The sequence below is a fragment of the Pseudomassariella vexata genome (assembly GCF_002105095.1).
Source record: "Pseudomassariella vexata strain CBS 129021 chromosome Unknown BCR38scaffold_13, whole genome shotgun sequence".
Classification (NCBI taxonomy): Eukaryota; Fungi; Ascomycota; class Sordariomycetes; order Amphisphaeriales; family Pseudomassariaceae; genus Pseudomassariella; species Pseudomassariella vexata.
In genome coordinates this window covers 350,352-370,096 of record NW_024467968.1, presented here as the reverse complement: position 1 = coordinate 370,096, position 19,745 = coordinate 350,352, and the positions used below count along the sequence as shown (strand labels likewise).

The 19,745-nt window shown below is 48.9% G+C and overlaps 9 protein-coding genes across 9 annotated transcripts; 6 read left to right on the top strand and 3 right to left on the bottom strand.

Annotated features, from left to right (window-relative positions):
• Positions 1-1,597: 1,597 nt before the first annotated feature.
• On the bottom strand, positions 1,598-2,609 carry BCR38DRAFT_59061 (ribonuclease P protein subunit p29). The gene has a single exon (XM_040865502.1). It carries the CDS (start codon positions 2,481-2,483, stop codon positions 1,779-1,781), a length of 705 nt encoding a protein of 234 aa, XP_040712120.1. The 5' UTR covers positions 2,484-2,609; the 3' UTR covers positions 1,598-1,778.
• A 492-nt stretch (positions 2,610-3,101) lies between these two features.
• BCR38DRAFT_460251 (acyltransferase-domain-containing protein) lies at positions 3,102-5,686 on the top strand (the record flags this gene model as incomplete). Its single annotated transcript, XM_040862392.1, has 3 exons — positions 3,102-3,642; positions 3,693-5,167; positions 5,225-5,686. 3 exons carry the CDS (start codon positions 3,102-3,104, stop codon positions 5,684-5,686), a joined length of 2,478 nt encoding a protein of 825 aa, XP_040712119.1.
• A 743-nt stretch (positions 5,687-6,429) lies between these two features.
• Positions 6,430-7,952, top strand: BCR38DRAFT_412555 (uncharacterized protein; the record flags this gene model as incomplete). Its single annotated transcript, XM_040858712.1, has 2 exons — positions 6,430-6,654; positions 6,702-7,952. 2 exons carry the CDS (start codon positions 6,430-6,432, stop codon positions 7,950-7,952), a joined length of 1,476 nt encoding a protein of 491 aa, XP_040712118.1.
• A 978-nt stretch (positions 7,953-8,930) lies between these two features.
• BCR38DRAFT_526865 (uncharacterized protein) lies at positions 8,931-9,747 on the top strand (the record flags this gene model as incomplete). Its single annotated transcript, XM_040865371.1, has 2 exons — positions 8,931-9,177; positions 9,231-9,747. The coding sequence occupies 2 exons, from the start codon at positions 8,931-8,933 to the stop codon at positions 9,701-9,703; spliced, it is 720 nt and encodes a 239-aa protein (XP_040712117.1). The 3' UTR covers positions 9,704-9,747.
• Positions 9,748-10,061: 314 nt separating this feature from the next.
• On the top strand, positions 10,062-10,909 carry BCR38DRAFT_444849 (uncharacterized protein). Its single transcript, XM_040860963.1, has 2 exons — positions 10,062-10,498; positions 10,577-10,909. Exons 1-2 carry the CDS (start codon positions 10,431-10,433, stop codon positions 10,665-10,667), a joined length of 159 nt encoding a protein of 52 aa, XP_040712116.1. The 5' UTR covers positions 10,062-10,430; the 3' UTR covers positions 10,668-10,909.
• Positions 10,910-11,876: 967 nt separating this feature from the next.
• Positions 11,877-13,021, bottom strand: BCR38DRAFT_460248 (uncharacterized protein; the record flags this gene model as incomplete). Its single annotated transcript, XM_040862391.1, has 4 exons — positions 11,877-12,479; positions 12,520-12,617; positions 12,675-12,829; positions 12,921-13,021. The coding sequence occupies 4 exons, from the start codon at positions 13,019-13,021 to the stop codon at positions 11,877-11,879; spliced, it is 957 nt and encodes a 318-aa protein (XP_040712115.1).
• Positions 13,022-13,796: 775 nt separating this feature from the next.
• On the top strand, positions 13,797-16,282 carry BCR38DRAFT_375636 (cytochrome P450). The gene is made up of 6 exons (XM_040857337.1): positions 13,797-14,386; positions 14,443-14,685; positions 14,742-14,777; positions 14,853-15,011; positions 15,066-15,439; positions 15,537-16,282. Exons 1-6 carry the CDS (start codon positions 14,021-14,023, stop codon positions 15,994-15,996), a joined length of 1,638 nt encoding a protein of 545 aa, XP_040712114.1. The 5' UTR covers positions 13,797-14,020; the 3' UTR covers positions 15,997-16,282.
• Positions 16,283-16,384: 102 nt separating this feature from the next.
• BCR38DRAFT_477173 (uncharacterized protein) lies at positions 16,385-17,441 on the bottom strand. Its single transcript, XM_040863065.1, has one exon. It carries the CDS (start codon positions 17,176-17,178, stop codon positions 16,663-16,665), a length of 516 nt encoding a protein of 171 aa, XP_040712113.1. The 5' UTR covers positions 17,179-17,441; the 3' UTR covers positions 16,385-16,662.
• A 237-nt stretch (positions 17,442-17,678) lies between these two features.
• On the top strand, positions 17,679-18,747 carry BCR38DRAFT_488569 (retinol dehydrogenase 12; the record flags this gene model as incomplete). The annotated part of the gene is made up of 2 exons (XM_040864288.1): positions 17,679-18,580; positions 18,636-18,747. The coding sequence occupies 2 exons, from the start codon at positions 17,679-17,681 to the stop codon at positions 18,745-18,747; spliced, it is 1,014 nt and encodes a 337-aa protein (XP_040712112.1).
• Positions 18,748-19,745: the final 998 nt, after the last annotated feature.

Genomic DNA, 19,745 nt, shown 5'->3' with positions numbered 1-19,745 from the left:
AACAAGGCAATCGAGAATGGGCTACAGTAATCCAGGGTATTAATTCGTCCGGCTGGGCTATCCCGCCGTATATTATTGTCGCGGGTCAAAACCACCTCTTATCCTGGTACGAGAATAGCCCATTCCCGTCCGATTGGGTAATCGCTGTAACCAAAAACGGTTGGACAACAAATGAGCGAGGCGCAGACTGGATTCAGCACTTTGATCGCTATACGAAGGATCGTAAGAAGGGTGTTTATCGTCTTCTTATCCTCGACGGGCATGAGAGCCACCAATCGACTGACTTCGAGCTATATTGCAAAGAGCATACTATCATTACACTTAGTATGCCTGCTCATTCGTCACATAAGCTCCAGCCTCTCGATGTAGGCTGTTTTAGGGCTTTGAAAAGGTCGTACGGCAAAGAAATTGAAGACCTAATACGGGCGCATATAACCCATATCTCGAAGGAGGATTTCTTTTCGGCATTCTCTAGGGCGTATCGTACGACTGCAACTAAGTCGAATACCCAGGCAGGTTTCAGGGGGACGGGAATTATTCCGTACGACCCGAAATATGTGGTTTCACAGCTGGATATTAAGCTACATACGCCTATACCTCCTGGGAGCTCGTCTGGCGCCCCCTTAATCTGGGAATCAAAGACTCCAAATAACCCAACCGAGGCGCAATCCCAGTCTGAATACGTTAAAAACAGAACCATACAGCATCAGAATAGCTCCCCGACGACAATACTTACGGCTATTGACCAATTTTCACGTGGTGCGACGGCTGTTATGCATCGGTTAGTTTTACTTGAGGATGAGGTTACTACACTTCGGAAGGCCAATCAAGAGCTAAGCCGTCGTCGAAGGACTAAAAGTCGACAGCTACAAGATGGAGGATCTCTTAGTTTACGAGACGCTCAGGACTTACAGTCTCAACGGGATATTGAACAGCAGCTACAGGATGATATACGTGTAAGTCGTCGTCGTACGAGGCGCTGTAGGATCTGCGGAGAGCCCGGACATAATGCTCGTACTTGTGAGAATGATAAAGATACGTACGAGGAAGAGGATTCCGATTAGTTTGAATTATTATTTTTTAGTTTAGTTAAGTTATTGAAGTTATTCATACGGTGCCAAGAAAAAGTGGCCAACTTGCTTGTGGGGTACGTTATACAGATCAAGTATGGTGAAGTTCTCCATCCGGCGGAATTGTATGATTTTGAGATGTTGATTGCACTGCCTTGCTTGGCCGTCGGATAGAACCCCACATCAGCTTCCTGAGTGGTCCTGAGTATAACGAATGCGGTTCAATCATCCTGCAGCATAATCGTGGTGACCTGCATTGCTTGGTAGTCCAGCGAGTGCAATTAATCACGGCATTTCAACTCAACCCGCCAGATATAGACCTGGTATTCACATCACAAATAGCCTAGACCCCGCAGTTGATTGAATCTCGACGCCCCCTGCTTCTCAATCCCGGCCAAAGAAAGGATTGAATTCATATATCTCTGTCCGACAAGGTTTCCGCAATCTCTCAAACTCAAAGTAATGACCCTTGGCCTGGTGCCACTGTGGCTATGTACATACATGATTAGCTCCCGGCTAGCCCAGGAACGTGCGAGAGAAGAAAACGACATAGAAAAGGCCTTTCTCCCCGGCAAAGTGAGCTTGTTCGTATACCCCAGCGGATTTTTGAGTGTGCCATCAGCTCAACTTGGGGTTTGCCGACCTCGAGCTAAGAATCGCAATCGCCGTAACCGTCACAGGGTCTCATGTTGTCTGGTCATTCATTCATCATAGCTTCTTCGAGAAATGCGCCCTGAACTTCTTGTTCGAGCGGTCCGCTGATCGATGTTGGAACTGGTCGCCATGGATCTCAAATATAAACATTTTCTTCTGCTCAGGCTCTAGCCGATCCCGCTTGTCGTTCGCATCTTCCGTCGGCACTTTAACTCGAAACAAGGTCGCCTCTTTCGGCACGAGCTTGATCTCGTTCGTTTCCGTTATAACCTGAAAGGCAAACTTGGAGTCCTTGACCACAATCCCCTTGATCCCCACACGGCTCGGACACCCACTCCGAGACACCTCGACTTCAGCACCGTGAAAATCAGCCGCGCTCAGCTTCGCCCCCGCGACCTGGACCCCCATGTACAGCTCGCTGCCGAGTATCTCGCGGATATATCCTACCCATAGTCTGTTCAGCGGCGCAAAGATTTCGTACTTTTGCCCCTCCTTGGGTATATTATGTAGACCAAGTTTCCGGCGCTCTCGCGAGGATAAGGGTTTCGGCTTCAGCGCATTTGCGCGTTTCTCTTTGTGCTGCAGTGCTTTTCGACGTGCTTCGCGAGAATTTGCTGACGGCGGGGGGGAACTCGGTCGTAGGAGGAGAGATCGATGTTTGATTTTCTCGTTGTAAATGCGTGAAGTGTTGCTGGGGCTGTGTGCGCGGGAGAGCAGCTCTTGGGTCAGCGATCCCTCGAAGGGAGGTTGGGATGCCATAGGTGAGGACGTCGTACGGCAGGGCCGCTCGTCGTCGCCCTCCTCGTCCCTGATAGGGTATGTTGGAGGCCGCTATTGGAAGTTTGGGATGGATACGGACTGCAAGTTGTAGAAGCTCCGAAAAATTGGGGTTGCTAGAGCTGAGTTCAAGGCTACCAGCTGGGATTTGGTGGGGTAAGCGCCACCAACCGGCTCTCGCTGCTAGAGATAGTGCATTGCCGGCGGCGAAACATCAGTGTTCACATGCCTAGAACCACCTCGGCTTAACTGCATGACAGCGCAGATCGACCCATGATCCAACGGGTTGGAGACCAATGCGCCATATCTCCGAAAGGCATGGCTTTCGGGCTACCAATGAGATCAAAGTCAATCAAGTTGTGACACTTCGAAGTCGATTGCTTCCACTTTGTGTTAGCTTTCCGAAGTCCGGCCATGAGGAATTTGGATTGCACTTCCAAGGCTCGTAAACACTTCGTTCTCCCACTGCGGCCACCTCGACCGGACGAGAAGGCCCCGCGCCTGTTGAGATTTTGATACAACGAACACGTTCGAGTGTACAGTTACGATACGGATCGATTCGTTGTATATTTAAGAGTTAGAAACCGGACAAAAAAGAACATGTCGCAAGACGATGACCCGACACGCAACTCGGCGCCGGACCTCCAGATCCTCGGCGACCAAATCACCCTCCAACCGCGAAGCTATATCGAGTCGACTCAAGATGGCGAGAAAGAGGAAGCGTTGATGCAGCACATGGCTCGGTTCCGCTCCGAGCCACTCCAATTCCTTCGTGAGGTCTCGCTGTACGTCTCGGGCACCGGATGGCGCGCCTACGATAAGGTCATCGGGCAGCCCATCTTCTACTCGGGGTTTTCGGAGCAAATGAAGAACTCGGTCGTGTCGGCGCCCCTATTACAGACTCGCATATCCCAATTGGCCGACATGAGGCTTGAGGTTGAGGAGAAGGAAGGCTGGCTCAAGAAAGATGAAAAGAACTTTGCTTTTAAGAGGTCTGCTAGACGTGCCGTAATTGAGCAGGGACTGCAAGAGGTGGCCGACAAGTTGACGAATGATATGATTTGCAAATTTGAGAGCAAGACATTTATAAGAGGCGCATATTATCTAGTGACCCAGCTGTTGACGAGGGCGTACCATCAAGGCAAGTCGAGATGCGACATGATTCTGCGTCAATGGGCTAACTGAAGGCAGGTATTCATGTCTCTAGCGAAGAAGTACTGAGGTTGCGCAAGGTGGCTGAACTTGCCGCTACCAAAAAGCAGAGCATCATCTTCCTGCCGTCACACCGATCCCATGTTGACTATGTCTCAATGCAATTGATATGCTACCGTCTGGGGCTTGCTCTCCCAGTCGTAGTCGCCGGTGACAACCTCAATTTCCCCGTCGTGGGGAGTTTCTTGCAACACGCGGGAGCAATGTGGATCCGACGACAGTTCGGAAACGACTCGATGTACACCACTCTGGTTCAGGCCTATATTGACACGTTACTTCAAGGCGGATACAACTTCGAATGTTTCATCGAGGGTGGCCGGTCAAGAACAGGAAAGCTCTTGTCACCCAAGTTTGGAATTCTCAGTTTTATTATGGACAGCGTTCTGTCCGGCCGTGTGGAAGACGCCATCATATGCCCCGTGAGCACACAATACGACAAGGTCATCGAAACCGAAGGTTACGTGACGGAGCTCCTAGGAGTGCCCAAAAAGAAAGAAAATCTTGCGGATTTCCTCAGTGGCGGGTCGTCCGTGTTGTCATTGCGCCTGGGTCGCGTCGATGTTCGTTTCCATGAACCATGGAGTTTGAGGGGCTACGTCAACGAGCAACTGGCGAAACTCCCCAAAATACCCGAAGACTTGACAGCCAAGTCTCCAGAAGTCACAGCTGTCCGTCAAAAGCTGTTGCGAACGATGGGCTACAAGGTCTTGTCGGATATCAACGACGTGTCGGTAGTGATGCCGACGGCTCTGATCGGGACAGTGGTGCTCACTCTTCGTGGTCGTGGCGTGGGGAAATCGGAACTGATCCGTCGCATCGAGTGGCTGATTGCCCGTGTGCGAGCCAAGGGTGGCAGAGTGGCCCACTTTGGCAATGCGCCGTTGTCGGATGTGATAGAACGCGGCTTGGAAGTGTTGGGGAAGGACCTTGTTGGCGTCGTCCAGGGCCTCGCTGAGCCCACATATTATGCGGTTGACCGGTTCCAGCTGTCATTCTACCGCAATATGACGATACACTTGTTCATCTCTGAAGCACTTGTGAGCGCAAGCATGTACACTCGGGTAAAACAGGGTGGTGGGCCTGCGCACCAAGAAATCGGGTACGATTCGCTTCGCACCCAGGTCCTATTTCTGTCATCACTGTTCCGCGGGGAGTTCATCTTCCCCAGCGACGGTCTGGCTTCGAATCTAGAGAAGACATTGATGGGTCTCGAGAGCGACGGCATTATTCACCTCAAACGTGACGATAACGGTGCCCCTCTGAGCATTGGACTCTCAGAGGAGGAGCGCGTGGCTGGCCGAGAAAACTATGACTTTTACTGTTTCCTAATCTGGCCGTTCATCGAGGCAAGCTGGCTGGCGGCGATCTCACTGATGGGACTGACACCGCCACATGAGGCGCAAAAAGAGGATATCTGGATCGAGGTCACCAAGGCCCAGAACAGTGCACAACTTGTAAGTCACTACAACCCCTCGACCACAAGACTGGGTTCAGAAACTGATACTCTACAGCTGGGCAAGACACTATACCATCAAGGTGACCTCTCATACTTCGAAGCAGTGAACAAAGAGACCCTGAAGAACGCATATCAGCGGTTCGAGGAAGAGGGTATTATTTATGCCGTCAAATCTAAAGACACCAAGGTTCCGCCACGCCTTCGGATAGCATCCGAGTGGCTGCCCTCGCGGGATCCGTCGACTGGCGCGCTGGTTGCGAAGGGTCGATTGTGGGATTTCACCGAGCGCATCGCAAGTTCTCGTAGGGAAGGCAAGAACCGCCGTGATGGGGCGACGGTCAGTACCAGAGTATTGGCTCTGACAGACTTGCTAGGACGCAAGCTGTTTGATGAGGCCGTCAGCAGTGGGGCTAGCCAAGACAGTGCTCAATTGACTGCTGAAGAGGCGGCGAGGGTTAAGAGAGAGCTTAGGGAGGTGAGAATGAGGAGGAAACTTGAGGGAAGGGCAAATTTGTGATTGAACCCAATTCAAACCCTCGGAAGTCAATAGAGACTGTTTGGGACCAACTACTCACGAATATTGTATGAGTTTGGGAACCATTGTCCTACCGGTGTAAGATAGTGGCATCAACTGGACTCATTTGCCACATGGTCCCTTCTCCTCGTATTACGGAAGTTTATAGGTCTTCCAATGACAAGTAAATCGTAGTAAAGGGGCTTAATAGTGGATGGGTTCTTTATCTAGGGATTGCATCCTAGTTCTACTCAACTGTTACAATAACAAACACGGCTCACCTGGAAGCAAAGGTCATGATACAGCCCGTGGTTGACGTAGCGGGATTCATGTCTGCCCGCGCTTCACAGCCACAACAATTCCAGGATCGGCAAGACTGCTGTAGTCTTTAATGGGCAGTTTTCATAACTAGAAACTTGGGCGTACCTGAAGACTATCTGTCTTTGACCACTGGCACTTCATCGTCATACGGGTTAATCCTCCTTTGCATTGACCTCATGCCAAGACCGGAGAAGCATAAAGGTGCTACGGTTCTGTGTACGCGTGGTTTAGACTTCACTGAATGGTCGTATTAGTAGGGTTGCGTAATCAATCTTAATGAGTACTGGATGAAATGGTATTTATTAGAGATATATAGCAACTATCCATTCTGCAATGCATTCTCTAGTTTTGTCACACTTGATTTTAGCGAATTATTACTGTCGAGGTCAATCTTGACGTGTAATTCGAGAGATAATCGTACAAATATGTGGAATATGCTGAAGAGCAAGCCGGCAGCACTTGCTGCAGTGCCATCCGATCAAGTGATCCCTCTTTGCTACTTTGACGACAATGCGGATCTTCGGGGGATGCTTCTCAGTGTTATGCTCAAGTTCGACGACAAACTTGACCCCGACAAGCTCAAAACATCACTTGAGGAACTGCTTCAGAGAAATGGCTGGCGGAAACTTGGAGCCAGGTTGAGGCTCAACGTAAGAAATTCATTCATCATCAGGCAGGCTAGCTGACCAAAAGTCAGGACCAACAAATACTCGAATACCACGTGCCCGAGACATTCAACGAGAGTCGCTCAGCATTTTCTTTTACACACGAGAAACATGACATGCATATCGCCGAACACCCCATTGCAAGCCACCTACCACTGCCAACGCAAGAGCCATCAGTTACGGCAGACCCCTATCGCTTTCACGACTTGATGCGACGGCCAGATGGACCAAAGAAGCTTGCTGACTATTTGAATTCGGACGAACCGCAATTAGGGGTTCACATCGTGTCTTTCGACGACGCTACTTTGGTATCCATATCCTGGCCCCACACTCTCTTTGATGCGGGCGGTTTGAAGGGACTTCTGGACGCGTGGTCACTGGTTCTTCGAGGAAGACCTGACGAAGTGCTCCCCACGCACAGCATCGAAAGCGATCCTCTGGCGGAGCTGGGAAGGAATGCCACTGAACCGTGCAAGGTTGCGGACCGACAACTTGGGCAATGGGGCATGATGTCTTTCGGATCCCGGTACGTTCTCGATGTGCTCTGGCACGGCGTGGAAACCCGTATGGTCTGCGTACCCGGCGTTTTCATCAGAAAACTACGAGAGGCCGCAATACAAGAGCTCAAGGCCGAGATGAGCGAAGGTAACGAGCAAACTTTCTTGAGTGAAAGCGATATTCTGTGTGCCTGGTGGACACGGCTAGCAGTATCACACCTTCCTCCCTCTGGCACCACAGTCACAGTCTCCAACACGTACGATCTCCGCGGTATAATGGCAAAGGAGATGCTACCAGCAGACAAAGTTTACCTCGCCAACGCGTGTACAGCACTACCAGTACTCTTGTCTGTAAAGGACATCGCCGGCAAACCACTCAGCTTCGTGGCATCTGCCATTCGCCGTTCCATCAGGGAACTCGGCACACGGGAGCAGGTCGAAGCAATGGCAGCTACCGTCCGCGACACATTCCCAAAGACGGGACATTACCCCATATTCGGAGATGCATCCATGCACCTGATTAATTGCTCGAACTGGACTAAAGGTCGGATCTTCGAGACTGATTTCTCGAGCGCGATTGTTCCCGCAATTGGATCAAAATTTCCACATTCAGAAAAGCAGGGCACGCCATCTTATACTCAAGTCTGTGGCTGCTTCAGCCTGGAATTGCTGAATGGGGTTACCATAATGGGTAAAGACCTCGATGGTAACTTTTGGCTGTCTGGGACGTTGAGAAAGGGACTCTGGGCTGGAATTGAGCAGTCACTCAGCAAGGCTGAAGACTGAAAGTGAACAAGCAATCCAGAATATGTTGATGTTAGAATACTCAAGGTCTGGAATTAGTGTAGACCTGTGGTTAACTACGGGACAACATGAGCTGATTAAGATAAAACATTCCGATGAGACACTAAAAATCAGGACAAATGATTTCTATAGTCTAGTTTTCAGATTTGAAAAAGTCTTTGTAGCTGGGATTGTGGCTAGGGGTTCTGCCGAAGAGTCAAATGACACCAAGTAAATGTCGATGGATATATCACCTTCTACAGAAAGCCATCACCGTCATTCTTATACTCAACTACCTATGCTGGCTGTGGCGGATATCATGTTGTGATGCCCTATGCCATGCTTTGTGTTGTGATCACCCAGTGCGTCGACAGTCAACTTTTAACAAGCCATTAGTTGCATATGCAGCAGGAACATACGCTAGCAGGGCGCCTTCTCATGCACTGCGTCTAAAACTCCTAGAATGAGCTCTAGTATGTAAGCCGTAGGGCACTACGGCATTGCCAATATGTGGGGTATACTATTTGAGGCTCTAATGTCGCCTAACCCCGAGTCATTATTGAGCTGCTGAAACAGATGCTTGGCACCTCATTTAGCTTCATCTAGACTATCGTTTACGTGTGTGGCTGAGAAGACCGCCGTCCATGACGGCGTGAAGGCTCGATCGGAGGTGGTTCGATTGGCCGAGTCTCTAGCCTAAGTTTGTCTTCTGCCGTGATATTCAGTTCACGATTTCTAGCTTGGTGCAGTGGCATCCATGTCAGCTTGAGCAATTTTCAAATGGTCAAGCGTCCATAAGACAACTCCGAAATACGGTCTATATGGGGGACCTCGGCAAGGGTAATTGGATATAAAGATCGTCACTATTTCTCTGTTCCTTTAATTTGTTCGGTCATCAGCTCCATCACTGGAACAGTCACATATCCAACTCCTCTTTACAACAACACGAATTCCTATCTTGATACAATATTTTGCATCGTTATGTTTAACTCTATTATCTCCCTCGGCCTTTTCGGTCTAGCCTCCGCAGTGCCACTGACTTCGCGTCAACTGCCCAACTACCCTCCATCGTCCTCTTCCACAGGCTTCAAGCTAGTCGTCAATGTTACCGACCCGGCACATGATCTTTCTCCTTCCGTCAACGGCCTATTCTTACAAGCCATACACACTGGCGCTGGCCTCAATGATGCAGTTCTGCAGGTCGATGGCAGGATATTCTACCAAAATGGTGTGTACACGAAAACATGCTTCGCATATACCATCAATACTGAATTATTCCAGGCACTGCCGACGAGATCCGCTACAACCAAGGCAACATCTTGACCGACGGCGGCAACCCACCCTTCCCTAGCGGCATCGACGTTCAGAACAAAGACACAACCGACGCCGATGGCAAGCACGAAGTCGCCATCAATGGCGGCGCGGGCACCAAGGGCGTATCTCTCGCTTTGTTCCCGGTCCCTTACACCATACTTACCTTTATCGCCCGCGGCACTTTTGTAGCGTGCGATCAGTTCGTTCCCTACTACAAGCAGAACTTCATCACCATTCGCTATGCTTACGACATCATCAACCCACTTACCTCTCAATTCGAGCATGACATCCCTCAGGGATGTGTGGCTATCAACTTAATTCCTCAATGCGATGTACTGCCCCAGCTTCCTGTTCCGGCTATTGCCAGCCACCAGTTTGCTGCCAATGTCAAGTGCTATCCAGATGTTCGGGCGATCGACTGGACAAAGTATGGCCCTTGAAGCCGTTGGGACATGATGACAGGATTGAGAAAAAGAGAAGTTAGTGCCTGCCTTGTTACAGTATCCATGTAGACTTTATATAGAGATTCCCATACCGTTTGATGTTGAAATTTATACCTGACGCTAAATATTCTGCAATTGCCTGAAATGTGATGCCGTCATACTATGCTGAAGACAAAATAAGTATATGGGAGGCTGCGTTCTGAATATGGCCTGGGCACAACGACCGGAAAGATGTGGTAATAGGAGTTGACATTAAGTTGTATGATTCTTCTATTCAGTGAATTCTTAAGAAGTTTCCAACGATGGGTAAATCACAATTAGGGTTATAGTGACTCGGCCCGGTCACAGCTGTAGCCTGTTCTACCCCCTCACTTGAGTCCTAACCCTAGCCCTTACTCTACCCTAACAATAACCTCAGCTTCGCTCTTGACCTACTGGTCTCATTATTCGTAAAATAAAATGGATGTACTGGTTGCAATAAGATTTTTTTGAAATGCTATAGATGAGATTAACATCACCGGCAAGCAGCTTCTAAAGAATCACCGATGACGTCATCTGGCACTTGTGACATCTGAGTCATCTTGCTTCCGCGTCCCCACCATCGAGGAGCAATTGCGAAGCTCTTAAGACTTCATATCATCAAACACGAATCGCCGAAGTAGCGATAAGTCTGTACAGCACAGCCTAACAGTTCTTTCAGCAATTCATCATCGGATTTTACACAATGGACCCTAACAATCCCCTCGCGGATCGTGAGAAGGCTTTGGAGAACGAATACATCAAGAAGAAGGAGTACGTCCCCCCCGTAATCTCCATCGTGTCATATAGTTGTGCTGTCTCCCTAAATTTACATAGCTGATAGCATAACAGGCAGCAGATGGCTAAAGACAGAGCCATGCACACCAAGGCTGCCAAGGACAAGTCTACTCAGACGGAACCTGCTAAGGGGACCCAAAGCTGAGGGATGGGGGCAGACTAGGCGAACATCATTCTAAAAAGATTACCAAGCACAGACTGCAGCGAAAATATACTATAAATACTGCTGGGCATGCAATGAATACTTCACATGGCTTTCTTGGGACTGAATTCGCTCGCTTCTTTTGCTGGTAACGCCAGCACGTGCAATACAGCATCATTATGAGCTGGAGACATCCTCTTCATGGAAGAGCCTAGGTTTGATATAATGATCCTGTTAATTCCATCCTTGTATCACTGACCATTCTCAATTTTTGCAAGACGTCTTGACATGACTCTCTCAAGGTTTCGACGTGAGGAATGCTTGAAACACTGGAGTAAGATGTATGATAAAAACTTGATTTATCAAAGTGCGAGAACCTTGAAATCCTTGTTCAATATCGTGGGACAGCCGTCTGCGAGGCCGCTATGGCCAACATTAAATATAGGTATCAGTAAGCCCTGCCACACCTTTGTTTGGCCAAGGCAACGCCCTCCAATCATTAGGCATTAGTATAAAAGTACTATATACAAATCCAGTATTAATCTCGTACTGCCTTTGGCTATGTTTCAATCTCTACTTTAGTAATGCGAGTTTGCCTTTATATTCGCTTGTATTCGCTCGTGCTTTAACTTTGGGCTCGACGCTATAGTCATCCTAGACAGGTAATTTCTGTGAGCTTTACTATAATATTGGTATTCCGGCGAGAGTATCCTAAGTTCTCAGGCTCCCTAAAGTTCCCTAGGCACACTATATCCTCCTATCAAATCGCTAGGTTTATCTACGTAGTACTATATAGTACGTAGCCTAAAGCCCTCGCACATAAGCCATCATATAAATAGTAACAGTTTTCGATGGATTTCAGCGAACAGTCATAACTAGCAATGTGAGATCTCACATCTTCTTCAGATCTGCTATACGGGGCAGCTTGTCACTGCTGTAGATATGTTCTAATGTTTCATTTCCACGGGCGTAATGGACAAAAATTGATAGGTCATAATATCCAGACGTGAATACCACATTGTCGCGGAGCTCCCGTGCCAGAACCATGGCAGCATTCGCGGTTCTATCGACGCCTTCGTCCCATGGCATAGAAGTTTGACTACGAGAACGAGAGTACGTTAGCGGTCCCTGGTACCAATTAAATAGTTGGAGACAAATATGAGCGAAATCTGATAAATGAGGATACACTCAAAAATATCCCCTGGCATCTCTTCACGGCCAGGCCGTCTCGTCCGCGGAAACAACCGCCATGGCTTGGTTCGGATATATTTCATACTGAAGTGCGTTACTGCGTCCGCCAGGGTACTCATCGAAGAAACCAGACATCTTGTCGATAATAGTGTCAAACGTTGACGCATTGTAATTCTTCAAGTTGGCGCTGTACATATCCCGAATGAAGCCTTCTTGGCAGACGGTGGTGCCGAAGCCGTTAAATGTACTGTTGATGAGTAGGTTCCAAGGGATGACACTGACTGAGGAGTAGGGAGGGTCAAAGTCAAATATTGGTGCCAGGGCTGTGCGTGCGCCACCTTCGGTTCCCACATATACCCAATTCGTCATTAGTTGCGTCTGGTTGGTGGAATTGTCGTATATAATTGTTGCAATGCCGGACATTTCGGCGGGCATGTTGCCGTTCAGTGATTCCACAGTCTTGAAAAAGTCAGAGGTCATATTCGCCGGGAATATTAAGTCGGCCGTAAAGATATTCCCATCGTTGGATAGCGGATGAAGGTTACACGGAGCCGAGGTGATGATGCCGAAGTTGGCGCGCGCGACGGATTTCCCAAGAAAATTCGAGCTGGAATCTTGCGAAGCCTCAACCAGTGTTCCGTTGGCTGAGACGATGCGCTGAAACCAGGTCGTCGATCATCAAGCCATAGACACCCGTTAATCGACCAACGCCACCGCCTAGCGTCACACCAATCACCCCTGGGCCAAAAGCGTTTCCGGTTTCTGACACATTTTAGAAATGGGGAACGGCTGATTTGGTGTAGCATTATTAAGACTTACGGAGCAGGATGCCGGCGCTGTATATGTGGCCGATGATATCGTCTATTTTCACCCCGGCTCCAACCGCGACGGTCTCGGCAGTTGTGTCAATTGAATTGAATTGGCTCAAGTCAATAGCTAGACCATCATGGATATCTCCAAGGGTAGTGACGTAACTGAGACGCCCTCCCGTCGCAAAGAATGACGTTGTTGGATGTCGCGAGGTTTACCTGGCTCGTAATTAGTTGTGTTTACCTCATAACATACTTCTTGTATCCTGATCCACTTGCACCTAAAATTTTGATGATGTCCTCTTCTATTCCTGGCCTAGTGGCGGCAGTATAAGTTGGAGGTTCAAAACGGTCCATCGCTCAGTGGCATAGTCGAACGTTGGAGAATCCGGGAACGAGACAATTGTCTGGGCCAACCATTTTCGATCAGGATGGGAGAGGAGGGACTTGAGATCAACGCGTTGAACAAGTGCAGCAGCATGTAACCCGTTGTCACAGAGTGAGATTCAGAGAGGTAGCCTGATCCATTTCGAAGCAGCCGTGGCGCAGAGTATCGGAGAAGATGATCTTGGCTGCAAGTGGTTGTTTAGTGCTATTGTAGAGTCGAGGAATATTTGATGGAAAATTCAACGATCTTTCCATTATATGTGCCCATCCCGAGATCATTTCAGCTGAAGGTGCAATCTGCTATGAGTATTGATCCTTCCTTTCGGCGGCCCATCCAACGCTCATGTCAGGCTCACCAGAAGGCGCAGTCTGCACTGAATAATGAACCTCCTCTAGAAGGCTCATCTCGAGCTCATTTTAACCGAAGTTAAGGGGCAGTCTCACCCTGCGTCGTAGGTACAAACATGGATTTACACCTCCTGAATGGCTCGGCCAGCCCAATATGGTAGCCCTTGAGTGGATGCATCATGTCGAGCCGGGGATGCATGTTATTCTTGCAGGGTTGTCGATCCCTCTGGGAGCCGACCCTAAAGATCGGGGTATTTCGGTGTTCTAGCATGTTTGTCAGACATTACCCGTAGTGCTTACCTGATACCACAGTTATCGGGACGATGAAACTCCGCGTAGTCGGGGCCTTATCTGTTTACCTATGAGCATCCAATTTTTATTGGCTTGCTGATAGACTGCATAGGTACCTGCATTATCTGTACCATGGGGGAAATGATCAATGTATTCCGTTCGTATGTCTGCCTACATACTAGTTGAGTATATTGTCAAAAGGTATCCTCTGTGAACGTCAAAGAAAGAAAAACATACTGCACTCGTACTGGGAGTTCAATCTTCCTTTGCCCCGTTCCCCTGGCTCTCAAAGTCTGAAGCTCGATTTTTTACCAGTTTGTAATCAACACTATGTCTCTCTACGAAGCCAGAGGTGTCTTTTATGCTGGTCTTGTGATCCTTATTTCAGCTATTTCCTGGCAGCTGAACAAGATTGGCCGCAGACCAAGAAACTATCCGCCAGGACCACCTACGCTGCCTCTCATCGGTAATCTGCACCAGATTCCCCAAGAGAAGCGACATCTGCAATTCGAAAAATGGGCTAGAGAGTACGGACCAATCTACTCACTCATGCTGGGCACCAAAGTCATGATTGTCCTTAACTCGGATTTGGCCATCAAGGACCTGGTAGATAATCGAGGTGCTATTTATTCCTCCAGGCCAGAGGCGTACATCGGCCAGGATATCCTAAGCGGTGGGCTAAGGGTTCTTTTTATGGTACTTAGTATTTTTACCCAGTTCCATTACATTCTCGACTAACCAACCGGCCCCAGCCGAATCACGAAGTTTGGAAAATAGCCCGGAAGTTAGCTCACCGTATTTTGAACATAGCTGCTGCACGAACATACGTACCTTACCAAGACCTTGAAAACAAAGCAATGCTACTTGGATTTCTAGAAAGTCCAGGTGACTTTATCAATCACCTTCGTCGATACACAGCATCGTTGACCACTCAGATGACCTTTGGCTATCGGATTACCAGCATATATGACCCGGTATTCAAGGAAGCATTTGACGTATGTGGGTCAAGCAAGCATACTTGAAAGACAGTAGGTTCTGACACGGTTTCCAGCTCTTCGATCGGAGTTCCGAGATGATTGGGTCACGGGTGAGTACAGAAAATACTTCATAGATGTACCCGAGGGATCTTCCAACAACCAGGACTGATCCCCCTCACATTCAGATGGCCGCGCTCCTGGACCTGGTGCCGGTATTGAGGTATTTGCCTGACTCTATCCTGCCCATAAAAAGAGAAGGAAAGAAAATACACAAACGGGAGTTGAGCCTTTTTCGACGTCTTTTTCTTCAGGCTAAACAAGGGCTACAGGATGGCACAGCCAAGGTACGGGAGCGACCCAACCCAACTGGAAGGCAACGTTGATAACGAATTATATAGCCATGCTTTTGCGTCGACCTCGTCAAGCTGCAAAAAGAGGAGGACTTCTCCGATGAGCTTGCCGCATATCTAAGTAGCTCGTTATTACAAGCTGGGTCTGAAACGACGGCAAGTATTCTGGTCGGTTTTATTCAAGCAATGGTTATTTTCCCCGAAGTTGCAAAGACAGCGCAGATGGAGCTGGACCGCGTCTGCGGTAACCGTATGCCGGATCTAAATGACGTTCACAACCTACCGTACATCCGGGCGTGTGCCAAGGAAAGTCTCCGATGGATGCCCGGATTCATGTTGGGCATTCCGCACGCTGTCACTCAAGATGACACGTACATGGGTTATCACATCCCCGAAGGCTCGATTGTAATTATGAATGTCTGGTGCGTACTTTTTGTCCAATTGTCTTGTCTCTGAAAGACCTATCTTCGCTACACTTGGGGAGATCTTCTGCTGATCATTTATTTCTTCTCGGTACAGGGCTGTACACAATGATCCCAAAAGACATCCGAACCCACGGCAGTTCGAGCCTATGCGGTACATAGACGACCACCAAACGTCCATCGACGCGGCCAACAATCCTGACGCCACCCAACGAGATCATTTCGTCTTCGGCGCAGGCAGACGCAAGTGTCAGGGCATGCACATTGCAGATCGATCATTGTTTCTGGCCATTTCACGTCTGCTCTGGGGATTTGACTTCCAGAGAGCCGTGGACAAAGAAACCGGTCAGCAAACCATCCCGGATATGGATGATTGGGCGGAGGGCGTGATGATGTTTCCGAAGCCGTTTGCGACCAAGATACAACCTAGAAGTGCGTACACGGCCGCATGTGTGAGACAAGAATGGGCGCAAATAGAAAAACTGCTTGATGGACAGAGACAGTGGAAGCTGGTTCCTGAGGGTTTGATTTGGAAGGATGAGCAGCATGTCGATTGATTAGAGCAGGGCCTTCGAGATGCATATGGAATAGACTACAGCAATTCCACCGTGGAAATCTCTCCCCTCGTCTAGCCAGCGCTCTACTCTCTTTCACTTACATTATAGCATGATTTAACTGAGAAGGTGGCTCCGGCATTTTTGGTATTTACGTCTCTCCGCAAGTATGTACATATGCCACGACACCGTGTCAGGGTAGGCCGCCAGACAACACCGGGAAGTTGGTGGCCTATTTTGAGCAGCCCTTGGGCTGCCGCAACCACTTGAGGGAGACGCTACATCTACCGCACCTGCATTAAAGAGATTGTGTACATAAAGGGTGTACCGAAAGCCAAGACTTTTTCATGTAAATAGTTTATGTTTTATTTAGGTATTGGATTGTGGGCAAATGGTCTTGTATTGAAAGTGTCATGATCTCTGGAGAGTCCTGAGAGAAGTGAAGGGCGGCCATAGGGGCCTTATATAGGTAGAAATGACTGATGCCTGCCCCACAGCCAGGACTTGTGTGGTTCAATGGGTAGAGGTCATATTGACCCATACTTCGTACGGTTTGCGGCTTTACGTTTCTCCTTTGACTTAGCAGTCTTGACGGAGTAGCCTTGAAGGTCCGACATTAGGATCTCGGACTTACTATGACCAGGCCACCCAACTTAGTCCTTCCCAAGGTCACCGAGATATCCTTCCACCGGATACATGCACATCTTTGACCTCAAGCAGGACGAACAGGATGCACGCAGCCAAGAACCCGTTTCCGGTAATGTTAATCCACCTGTGGGCAGTGTACCGTTGGACGGCAATGTCGCCACGCTGCATGATGTGCTCCTCGACCGAGTTTCCTAAATAGACCGTTGGTCTAAAGCTTCCTAAGTGTTTTATAGGTATCTGTATCCTGTGGGCTGATCCATCTTCTCTGCATCTGTGTAACCCTCTATTGATATTCCCGAGGGATGTGTCGCGCGAATGATCGAATTTACCCCTGGCGCCGCGTCCGGCATGCATCGTGCCTTGACTCTTAGCATCGGGACGGTCTGCGAAGGTGAAATTGAGCTGAGCTTGAGAAGTGGCGAGAAGCGGATTCTTCGCCCCGGAGATAGATCTATCAATCGTGGTGCCATGAAAAAGTGGCGGAACACCTCCAACGTGAAGCCTGTACGCATTCTTGCTGGAAGTGAAGCCCATCATTGTGAACGGCAAAGCCCTCGAGTTTAATGTGGGAGACCTGGTGGAAGAATACGCCGAGGACGCTGAAGACGAGGGCCCAAACAAGAAGGATTCCGGTAGATAACCGTCCGTTAACCGTTGACCAATATATAAATGCTTTATATGTTCTCTAGCTTTCTTTGTACTGCGTTGTATTGGTCCTGCTTCGGAGCATGTTGTGTTGATGGACAGAAAGTGTGGGGTTACCTAAGCACGTAGGCCACGTCTCACACGCATCACGACTGCGACAAGGGCAGAGTACATATCATCAGACCTCGGTGGTACAATATTTCGGGGTACCAATTTTTAGCGTGTCTGGTTCTACAAGGGCGTTGGCGAATTAGACTAGGCTCGGGTGAATAGTGCACCGATACCATAAATTCAACCAAGTTCCCACTTGAGAGTTGCTGTGCTTGCTGTGAACCTTTGTATTTGACAGGTTTGGATCCTTGCCACCTGCAATCTCATTCACACCAGAAGCCATGTCGTCCAGCCTACAAGCCCAGGCTTCATTCGAGGCCACATTTAGAGCCTTTTTGCGCCGGCAACGCACAGCACCCACGCCATTACCAGTCAACATACGGCTCACAGGTCAAACCGCCATCGTCACAGGTAGTAATGTAGGAATTGGCTTGGCAGCATCCCAGCAGCTGCTGAAGCTCGGGCTCTCCCATTTGGTCATGGGTGTACGCTCACAAGTCAAAGGCGACGCAGCAGCAACTCAACTACGCCAGGAATTCCCAGATTCGGTCATATCCGTCTGGATCCTCGACATGGAATCTTACGACTCAATCCACAAGTTCGTAGAGCAGTGTGCGTCTCTACCGCGCATTGACGTTGCGATCCTCAACGCCGCTGTAATGCAGCCTTCTTATAAAACCGCCGCGGCCACGGGTCACGAGCTAACGATGCAAGTCGACTATCTATCGACGGCGCTTTTGTCCATGTTGCTCCTTCCTGTCCTCAAGTCCAAGAAGATTGCTGGCGCCCCTAGACCGCCGGTGCTCAGCATCGTGGGATCCGACCTGATGTACTCGGCCAACTTGAAGACGAAGGGCCCAGTGCTGCCGCAGTTCGACAACCCAAAAAGCTTCAGCCAGATTCCCTCGTATTCAAATGCGAAGCTGCTGCTCATGTTTCTCGTCGCCAAGCTCGCCGAACTCGTCAAACCAGATGATGTCCTGATAAACATGGCTAATCCTGGCATGACCAAAGGAACATCCTTGGGTCATGAGAACCCCGTGCTCGCTATGAAGTTACTGGGTATCGCTCAGTTTTTCTTAGCAAGATCGGCGGAAATCAGTGCCTCTATATATCTCGACGCAGCTTTGACTCGAGGCGATGAGAGCCATGGGAGTTACATCAGTGATTGGGCCATTAAACCGTAAGTGAAATCTCGAGGCACCGAGTTTCTCAGACGTTTTTTCTCACAGACGCAGGTATCCAGCGATTTGGTATACGGAAGAAGGTCAAGAGCTTGGAGCAAGACTGCTGGATGAGACTATGGAGGAATTCAAGCTCGCCGGCGTCTCACTGCCTCAGATAGCGTAGAAAGCATGGAGAACATTGAAGTTTTGATCATCTATGTACGCATAATGATAGAAAGCGCATTTTAACGAATTGACACAAATAACATCTATTAAGTCATATCATCTTGACTACCTTCTAATAAAGGTTGATGACTTTATTTTCGAGGAACAAGACATCTCGCACATACACGCACACTGTTTGGCATTATGCCTCATTTAGTTCGTCGAAATGTCGGAAATTCGAAGAGAAGGCAAATTTCCATGATGAACCGGGGCCTACTTATTCATCTTGCTAGGCACATGATTTTGCTTCCTCCTGTTGAAAAACTCCAAGGCTGAATCGACACTACCAGTTGCAAGTGGGACGATATGCAAGTGTACCCCGGTCCCCGGTAACTTATGGCAGACGTGGCTGAGCTTGGTGGAAGGATCTAATATATTGGAATGCAGGCCGGGTTGGTAATCCTTCGAACTGGCAGCTCCACTTGCAAAAGCTCTGTTCGGAAGTCTTACGGATAACGGAGTAGTTCCATCTAAATAAACTGTCGAGCTGCGGGTATAATCACCCCCGGTGTGCATCCAGGTCTCACCTGCATGATGAAGTTGCAGACCGGAGTTACCACACTCACCGTGTCATGTTCTTGGTACATCAGTTGACCCGCCTTGGAACAGGAATATCGCTGTCTCACTCCTCTAGTCTCGGAGAATCTTGAGATCTTGATATGAATGCAGTGCACTTGAGAACAAGGGGAACGTCTTCCAGCCGGTAGCTGCATATCGGACCACCTATACCTAACTCATTCCCCCATTTTCTAATACAGCTGCAAATCGGTGAAATCATCTAACGTAGTCCACGGTCCAATTGCACACTTCGGCAGATTTTCGTACGCTACCACTTTGACCTGCGGTTTTTCACCACATAACTATGGTTGGTTCTTGGAATGAAAGTGATATGATTCTAGCATTACATGCGCTTCAATCTGATCCAAAATTAAGTGTACGTCGCGCTGGTCAGATCTA

What these genes read in the sequence shown, in the direction of transcription:
- BCR38DRAFT_59061 (XM_040865502.1), bottom strand. Translation starts at nt 2,483, where the DNA reads ATGGCATCCCAACCTCCCTTCGAGGGATCGCTGACCCAAGAGCTGCTC.
- BCR38DRAFT_477173 (XM_040863065.1), bottom strand. Translation starts at nt 17,178, where the DNA reads ATGATGGGCTTCACTTCCAGCAAGAATGCGTACAGGCTTCACGTTGGA.
- BCR38DRAFT_444849 (XM_040860963.1), top strand. Translation starts at nt 10,431, where the DNA reads ATGGACCCTAACAATCCCCTCGCGGATCGTGAGAAGGCTTTGGAGAAC. An exon ending in GAATACATCAAGAAGAAGGA is followed by an intron (nt 10,499 to 10,576) that starts GTACGTCCCCCC and finishes ATAGCATAACAG; the next exon opens with GCAGCAGATGGCTAAAGACA.
- BCR38DRAFT_375636 (XM_040857337.1), top strand. Translation starts at nt 14,021, where the DNA reads ATGTCTCTCTACGAAGCCAGAGGTGTCTTTTATGCTGGTCTTGTGATC. An exon ending in GGCTAAGGGTTCTTTTTATG is followed by an intron (nt 14,387 to 14,442) that starts GTACTTAGTATT and finishes AACCGGCCCCAG; the next exon opens with CCGAATCACGAAGTTTGGAA. An exon ending in TACAGGATGGCACAGCCAAG is followed by an intron (nt 15,012 to 15,065) that starts GTACGGGAGCGA and finishes CGAATTATATAG; the next exon opens with CCATGCTTTTGCGTCGACCT.